Source organism: Solanum tuberosum, unplaced genomic scaffold (genome assembly GCF_000226075.1).
Source record: "Solanum tuberosum cultivar DM 1-3 516 R44 unplaced genomic scaffold, SolTub_3.0 scf00135, whole genome shotgun sequence".
Lineage (NCBI taxonomy): Eukaryota > Viridiplantae > Streptophyta > Magnoliopsida > Solanales > Solanaceae > Solanum > Solanum tuberosum.
In genome coordinates this window covers 1,007,388-1,016,819 of record NW_006239059.1, presented here as the reverse complement: position 1 = coordinate 1,016,819, position 9,432 = coordinate 1,007,388, and the positions used below count along the sequence as shown (strand labels likewise).

General features: G+C 36.4%; 1 protein-coding gene across 1 annotated transcript; it reads left to right on the top strand.

Moving 5' to 3' along the window:
- On the top strand, positions 1-828 carry LOC102602952 (17.3 kDa class II heat shock protein). The gene has a single exon (XM_006351545.2). The coding sequence runs from the start codon at positions 163-165 to the stop codon at positions 637-639; it is 477 nt and encodes a 158-aa protein (XP_006351607.1). The 5' UTR covers positions 1-162; the 3' UTR covers positions 640-828.
- Positions 829-9,432: the final 8,604 nt, after the last annotated feature.

Here is a 9,432-nt window from a genome sequence, read left to right as displayed (position 1 = left end):
CGTGATGAAGAGTAGAAGCTCCTAGAAACTCTCCTCATTCTTCTTCGATCCACCTCCAGAACATTCCACATTTCCACTATATAACCCTAACCCCTCATTCCAAAATTCACTGCAATTTGAAATCAAACCAAAATTAAAAAAATTTCTCAATACTGAAAAAAAATGGATTTGAGGTTGCTGGGTATCGATAACACACCACTCTTCCACACTCTCCAGCATATGATGGAAGCTGCCGGTGAAGATTCCGACAAGTCGGTCAATGCACCATCAAGGAACTACGTTCGTGATGCTAAGGCCATGGCTGCTACACCAGCGGACGTGAAGGAGTATCCTAATTCGTATGTTTTTGTTGTGGATATGCCAGGGTTGAAATCTGGAGATATTAAAGTGCAGGTGGAAGAAGACAATGTGCTGTTGATTAGCGGAGAAAGGAAGAGGGAAGAGGAGAAAGAAGGGGCAAAGTTTATTAGGATGGAGAGAAGGGTTGGGAAATTCATGAGGAAGTTTAGTCTGCCGGAGAATGCGAATACTGATGCGATTTCTGCTGTTTGTCAAGATGGAGTTCTGACTGTTACTGTTCAGAAATTGCCCCCTCCTGAGCCAAAGAAACCAAAATCAATTGAGGTGAAAGTTGCTTGAAGTTATGGACTCTGTTTTGATGGTTGGTGGGGTATGATGTAGTAGAAATAAAGATGGTAGAGATGTAGAAGTCGTGTTGTTTTACTCTTTCTGCTATGTTTTCAAGTTTGCTTTCAAGTTTGCAATGTGAGGTTACAATACTGGGTATTGTTTGTTTTGCTGTTTAATGCCGTGCAATGCTTTCTGTTACATTTTGTTTTTCTTTAAACAGAAATGGCTCTCATTTAATTTTCATTGAGGATTACCAACATAAATACATAATCGTCATCCATAAATTATTCCCTCTTCAAAATATGGAAAGGTATAACGAATTTGAATTTGTAAAATCCTATTCCAAAATCAACTTAAAATAACTATAATATGGAGTAAGGAGTAAGCTATAACCCAATTGTCATGGAAGAATTGATTCCAATTAGGCAACATAGGTTCCTGTATGGCTGCTCTACACAGGAAAAAATTAGTCCCTCTTTTCACAAAGAATGACCTTCTTTTCTTTTTAGTAAGTTTAAAAAAGAATGACTTCTTTCCTTTTTTGTTAACATTTTACTTTTTGCTTTCCACGTGGCATGTTTAAGACCACAAGATTAAGGGCAATTTTGTACATGTGACATAATTTTAATTTAGGACCACAAGATTCAAAAGTCTTCTTTATTTATTTAAACTCCGTGTCAAGTCAAATCAGGTCATTCTTTGTGAAACGGAGGGAGTAATATATGTGACATAACTTTAATTTAGGACCACAAGATTCAAAAGTCTTCTTTATTTATTTAAACTCCGTGTCAAGTCAAATCAGGTCATTCTTTGTGAAACGAAGGGAGTAATATTTTGGCTCCGTTTTGGGAAAAGATTGAGAGTAGTGTTTGAGCATATTTTTTTTTTTTAGATCAAAAGTGGGTCAGACCCTTTTATTCAATAAAAATAAAATAAGCAAGTCCTTTAATAAACAAAAGGATAGGGAACTATAAAGGAAACAAAAGCAAAATACAGAGAAAGATTCAGAGAAGGAGAAACCCTCTGCGTCTTCTTCCTTGGCAGCTGCACGACGCAGCTTAAGACACCATTACGATCAGCAACTCCGGCCGCATTCCAGTAGCAGACATTGAGACGAAATGATCAAAAGCTTAGGCGGTATCCACCTAGGCGTTCAAAATTCTCACAAACGCCATGGATCCGATCTGATGAAGACTTCTTCAACTCTTAACAGTCGTCCAGCCTGTCCGCAAGGTAACGCATACTCCAAGAGCTTAACAATTTGTCACAGCTATGTCAAAGAGATTGAGCTAACAGACCTTAAATCGTGCAGGCTGAGCTTCGAGAAGCTAATACCACTGCAACAATTTCAAGCTTATTAGGTAACCTCTTTGATTTTGCAGATTTATGACACCGTTAACCACGTTTTGCCTAATTTTTGTGTTCCTTGCTAAAGATTCCTCTTTGCGTAATCGTTGTGTCGATGTTATTGTAGACCTGAAATCTTTTTGTTGGGCAAGAAATTCTCTTTGTTCCTCTTTGTAAAAGAGTTTGTTTTATATATTGAAATTTGCATTTTGACACTTCTTTGTCCTGAGATTTGGTATACCTTGTTTATCACCATGTAGTAATGCTTGAGCTTGTCCTGGTAGATCTTCTACGGATGTAAAATGAATGCTATTTGTACCTGCAAAATTGAAGACATAGTTAGTTAAAAAATCTGCCAGTTTGTTCCCCTCTCTGAAAATGTGTTTGACCACCACTTCCTTCTCTTTTAGCTCCTCCATAATGCACCTTATGTCCACTAAAATTCCCCATGGGATTTCCCATTTTCCGTCAAGGATTTTTTTTATTATTAGGGAATCTGTTTCCATCACAAGAGGAAGGTAATTATTTTGCACACAATAAAATAAGCCACTTCTAAAAGCTTTCACTTCAGCTTCTAAGGCATTGCAAAATGCCATACAAGCAGTTTGTGCATAGATTAAATTCCCACGGCTGTTTCTCACACAAAAAGCTTTGGAGCTGAGTGATAACTGATCTTTACTAGAGCCATCTGTATTGCATTTAAATACCCCCATAGTAGGCCAGTTCCATCTTACTACTTTCCAAGAGAGCCTTGGGATATATTCTTCAAAAAAATTTACCATCCAAGGCCAAGAGCTTGGGATATTAACTAGCCAAGGATATCTATTCATTGCAAATAGATAAGTATTCCTATTGATTTCTCTAAGCATAGTGACCTTGGATAAATGTCCCCCATTTCTAATAACATTTCTTCTCTTCCAAATCTGCCAGATGATAAATATTGGTACTGCATTATATATAGGTCTCAATTTAGCATTACAATCAGCACCCCACCATTTGTCCAGTGTTTGCTTCAACTGTATATAAGGTCCCTGTATTCCTGCAGCTCCTGATATAGATCTCCATAGAAAATTAGCATCTGGACATGCTATAAACAAGTGGTCAAAAGTTTCTGCGATTGAATTGTTACAGCAAACACACACAACAGAGTCAACAATTTTGAACCTAACTAATACCTCTCCAATAGGGATTCTTTTGAACCACATTCTCCAAAGAAGAAAGGAAACTCTGAAAGGTATTCCTTTTTCCCAAATAACCATAATATTATGCTGCTTGTCCTTTCTTTGTCTTACCATTTCCCAGGCACTTCCAACAGTGAAGTTTCCTTTACTATTAGGCATCCACCAAGGTTTGTCCCTCTCATTAACTACTATGCCATTCCCTAGGTTAGTACTCACATGCTTACATATGTCTTCTCCAACCATCTCCCGCAACATATCCATATTCCACCCATCAGTGCTCATAACCTGATTAACTTCTGCAAAATCATCAGTAATTGTATGATTTAGTGGTACTACATACTGCAATGCTCCCAGTTGAGTCCAATTGTCATGCCACAAACTAGCATGACCCCTTCTTGGCTCCCACCATATTTCCTGGTCAATATTATCTCTTGCTTGTAGCATCAACTTTCAAACTTAAGATCCCCCTTTCCATTCTACAGTTTGTGAACCATACCTCTTGCAATAATTATTCCATAAGAAATTGGACCACAATGTGTTTTCAGTTCTGAAACTCCACCAAAGTTTAGCAAACAACGCTTTAGACAAATCAACTAAGGATCTAAAGCCAAGACCTCCTTCTTCTTTAGGTACACAAATATCATCCCAGGAGATCCAATGTTTTGCCCTTCCCTGTTCTTTGAAATTCCATAGAAACTTAGCAAAGATTTTATGAATGTCATATATGATGCATTTAGGAGGAGCCATAATAGATAATAAGTATATGGGCATACTTTGCAACACATGTTTGATAAGGACTACCTTACCCCCAAAGGAAAGCATTTTGCCTTTCCAAACCTGAAGTTTATTTTGGATCTTCTTAAGTAATTCTGTGAAATCAACTTTCCTTTTCTTAGCATGCCCAATGGGACATCCAAGAAACATTAAAGGAAATTTACCTCTTAGAAAATCTGTAGCGTCTTCCACCACCTTCACTGATGCATTTGCCGCCTTGTGAGACATGTAGAAGAAACTCTTCTCCTTGTTGATTTTTTGCCCAGATTGTGCTTCATAATCCTGCAACACCTTCATAATTAACTCCAAAGACTTCTTCTCTGCAGATGAGAAAATAATGGTATCATCTGCATATGCCAGATGATTTAAGTTGTCACTCCATTTAGGCATACCAAAACATCTAAACTCACTGTAATTAAACAGTTGGTTCAGTGCTTTAGTCAAAACCTCAACAGTTAGTATAAATAGAGCAGGTGATAAAGGATCACCCTGCTTTACACCTCTTGTGGAATGAAAAAATCCTTGAGCTTGTCCATTAATGAGAATGGAATACCAGTTATTAGCCACAATTCTCCATATCATATCAACTACTGTATTATCAATGCCCATATGAGTTAAAACTCTAGCCAAAAACTTCCAATTCACCCTGTCATATGCCTTGGCCATGTCTAGTTTGATAACAACATTATCAGGTTTCCCCCTCTTTCCAATATCAGTTATAATTTCCTGTGCCAGCAAAATATTCTCAGCAATATTTCTTCCTTTTACGAAACCAGATTGATTTTGTGATATTAATCTAGGAAGAAGACTTTCCATTCTATCATGTACAATTCTGAAAATCACTTTGTTGATGAAATTACTTAAACTAATTGGTCTAAGGTCTGAAAAGGTTTGAATAAACTCTCTTTTTGGAATTAAGACCAAATTAGTATGAGTAATTGATTTAGGTAGAGTTTGACCTTGGAAATAGGCTTGAACAACATTAACAATATCAGCCCCCACAATTGGCCATCAAGATTGATAAAAGATACCAGTAAATCCATCAGGTCCACAAGCACTGTCTCCATTCAGCTTAAAGACAACAGATTTGATTTCTTCTTCTTCAGGCATGGTTTTAATAAGATAGTTATCTTCTGGTGTGACCTGTGCTTCAATGTGTTGTAACATGCTATAATCTTCAATACACTCAGTCCCAGTGAATTGATCAGTGTAAAATTTCAAGGCCTCCCTAGTGATCTCATCATCTCCCTCAGCCCAGGTATCATCAGATTTGAGAATTCTCTTCAATGTTAATCTCTTTCTCTTCCCTTTAACCAGACAATGAAAGAATCTGGTATTCTTATCTCCTTCAGTGCTCCATTGGATGCTAGCCTTTTGCCTCCAAAATTCTTCTTCATAATGCAAATAAAGCTTATGTTCTGTTTGAGCTTATTGAAGTACCATTCTGTTATTGGCACTAGGATCAGCTTCAAACAACTCTTCTTTCAGTCTAACTATTTTTTCTCTAATCTGCAATTGTTTAAAGATGTCCCCAAATTTAGCCCTACTCCACTTAGCCAGGGCTAATTTGGTTTTTTTCTGTCTCATCTTCCATTGTACAAACACATTTTCAGATATATCAGCCTCCCAGCTTTGTCTAACCACCTCCGTAAAATCATCACTTTCACTCCAAAATTTTAAAAACCTAAATGGTTTGCTGAAATTTGGGACAGGACCTCCAGTAGTCAGTAGGAGAGGGGCATGATCTGATCCAGTCCTAGCCAAATGCATAACCTCCATATTACCAACCAAATCTTGCATAGCCTGGTTTGCAACCACCCTATCAAGTCTTTTGAAAATACAATCCTCATCTGCTCTACCATTCCACTATGTGAAAGGGCTACTAGAGAAGTGTAGATCATTTAATTCACATGAATTGATACAGAAAGAAAAGTCTTCATATTCATGTAGATATACAGGAAGTCCACCAATTTTCTCTTCTTCCTCCATAACAACATTGAAGTCTCCTCCAACCATCCAAGGTAATGAGTGATTATCATCTATTGCATAAATATCTTCCCACAACCTCAGTCTCTCAACTGCTGTACATTTAGCATATACCAAAGTGACCAAGAACTGATTACCATTATGAAATGATAGGTGTAAAGTTAATTGTTGTTCAGAATCTGAGACTACTCCCACATGAATCCCCTCCTGAATAAATACCCACATTTGACCATTGGAGTTGTAATTGACATATTGCATGCCCAGCCTTCTTTTGTATTTCTGAATATGCCTAGTGTCTTGAAAAGGTTCCATCAAGGCAATTAGGAAGAATTTGTGGTGTCTATGTAACATTTGAACTCTATGAAATGCATTTTGAGTTCTCACCGACCTTATATTCCAAAATAAAGCTTTTTGAGTCATTGAGAAACACTCTTTTCACTCCTTTTGGCCTGTATCCTTGTCGACTTTGTCTCATTAACCTTTTTGCCTTTTCTTTTGTTTCCTCTGGTCATCATCTGAGGAGATAAGTCAGCTTCTTTATAAATATTGTTCTCCAACTGCACACTTTCTTCTTCTTCACCATCTTCAATATTTATTTCATTACTATCTTCCCTGGATATGTTCTTCTGATTAGATGTCTGCACCTTCTCCTGTAAGACCTGATGTGTAACTAAGGCATGTAAAGCTTCATTAGGTGCAGATCTTCTCTTACCCATTGTGATAGCCTGCACATCATCTAGGCCCCTAGTTACTTGCAGGTTGCTGCTTAACTCATTTGATTCACCCACACATATATGAAGTTTATTTGTAGAAGGAAATCCCCTCTCACTTGGAACCATTGTTTGGAGGGGCTCAAGATATGTAGCATCTCCCCAATCCTCATGTCGATGATAAGCCACTATTTCCTTCCCATGTGTATTCCTCCATGTGTTCTCATCAATTGTATGCATCTCTTCTATTATCTTTCCCCTTTCATTAATTTGATCATTTTTTTCATGTGTAGCAGATATATCTCCTTGCTGGTGGACAACCTCCACAACTTCGACTATAATTTCTACATTTTTTGATGAATATGTATTCCCATTATTATCATTGTTACCATCTTTGCTACAAATTCCATGTTGCATCTGTGCTGCTATAGTATTACTTGTATGTTGTTCATCATTCCTCTCCTGCTGTGTAGTGAAAGCCCTGTTGATCCAATCCTTAGTGGATTCATTGCCTAGTTGTTGATCAGCTGCTTTACTTATCTCAGGAACAAAACTTACTTCCTCCGTTTGCTGCTCATTCATCTCCTGGTGACTTCCGTCTGCCTCATTGGCTGCTAAGATTGCAAATGCATTCCCCTTGTCAGCTTTACCAGGAGTACTAGCCTTCTCACTAATGCCAACACCTTTTTCCATAGTAAACATTTTATTCGTAGGATTCCAATATCTTCTGATTGTTCTTCGTCTTCCTTGTTGATCATTCTTCCTTTACTCATCCCCTCTTATTTTCTCCTGATCATCCTGTGATTCTTCATCACCTTTTGGCTGCCCCGTTCCTCCTCCATTTTCAGTCCTCAATTCTGGGTGTAAATGTTTACAGTCCTCCTCCACATGCCCTTGAACCTTACAATGTGTACAATATTTAGGCAAAAAATCATATTGAATCTTCACTTGTTCTATTCTTGAAACCTTCGTATCTTCATTCATAATCTCCATTTCAATAAACATTGGGAACTCTGACATAAGATCGACTTGCACTTTGACTTGGGCACAACTTGGTCTCGTTTTGTTTATTGTGGCCATATCTAATTGTAATGGCTTTCCCACTGCTGTTGCCAGTGAGAATATGGATTCCTTCACAAAGTAGGTGGGTTTGAGATCTGGGAATGATATCCAGGCCAGCGCCTGTGTTGTTTCTTCTGTAGCCTGAAATTTTTCATCATAAATAAGGGGCCTCATGGAATATGAATATCCGTCCTTAGCCAATATGTAATGTATGTTTTTAGACATTACACTGATGAAATCTTCCTGTTGATCAAGTCTGATGAGGACATGTCTATTGCGTAATAGACCTATCTTACATTCTCCTTTAATGTTGCATTGTTTTGGGATAAGCATCCTAAGTTCCTCCAGTTCCGGCCAACCATATGAAAATTTACCAACTATTGCATATTGGAGATTCTCAATGATGTTCATCCTCTTAACTTCCTTCTCCGTCCACATCACTCGAGGAATTCCATTCGTATAGGTGATTGTCTTCATAGGAATTGGTTCAACCTTCTTCGTCGAATAGGTGATCTGATTTCTAAGAGCATTGGCATAGTTCACCTGTAATTTATCATTGTTGTCGTTAGGCAAACCAATACTATTAAGCTCGATATTAAGGGTCGCACTATTAGTTTTTATCGGTAAGGGTGGGAATGCAGCTTCTTGTAGTATTGAAGACTGGCCATCCCAAAGATTAGGCTGACCAGTGGCCTGAGTGGCCATAGTAGTGAGATTAGGTCAAAAAGTCACCGGCGGCGGTGGTTTTGCCCTGATCAAATCTTTATCATAGTAAAAAAAAAAAATTAGAACCAAATTTTAGTATTTGGGAATATTTTAAAATTTATAAATTATTACAATCTTTATAGTTTAGAAAATATCCATCATTTATGGTTTTGGATTAAAATTTATTTCTATTTTGTTGTACGAAATATATATATTTTATATATAATATTGGATTAATGTGAATATTCAAATTATATTAATTATGTATTAATGTTGGTTATTGTGACTTTTTACGGATTCATTATAAAATAATAATACAAATTTATTTTAATAGTTTTTAAAACGTATATATATATAAATTTTTTATATAAATCAAATATTTCTCTCAAACATATGGTGAAATTCTCCAAAACCTTAACCCAAAAATATTTGGAAATTTTAGGCCAAACACTAGTTTTATCTTAATTTACTTAATTTTTTAAATTAATATGGATTAAATTGTTTTAATATTTTAAAGTTTAAATATTTTAATATTTAAATATTACGCCCTCCGTCCCTATTTAGTTGTCTACTTTAGAAATGACACACAGATTAATGCAACAATGATTAGCATAGTGAAGTTACAATTTTACCTTTATAGTACAATTTACAATTTCAAAATAAATTCACTCAAGATAACTAATCAATGTTGGGAAGTTCATAAGTTTATTTACATTATTTATGACAATTTTATTTAAATAAGGGTATAATAAGAAAAAAATTGTTGTCCTTTCTTGATTTGTCAAAATGAACGGGACAACTAAAAGAGGAAATATGGACAACTAAATAGGGACGGAGGGAGTATATACAAAGTATAATAAGAAGATATGATTTTTCATGTTAATATGACGATGAAATAATATAATTTGAAGGCATAATACATAAATTGGACCCTAAACTTGACTTCAAATTTTAAGTATGACCTCTAACTTTCATAGTGCACAAGTAGGCACTTTAACTATCCAATTCTTAAACAAAAAAACACGCGAATCCAACAG

Bases quoted from the DNA above. Each gene is read 5' to 3' on its own strand.
- LOC102602952 (XM_006351545.2), top strand. From the start codon at position 163: ATGGATTTGAGGTTGCTGGGTATCGATAACACACCACTCTTCCACACT.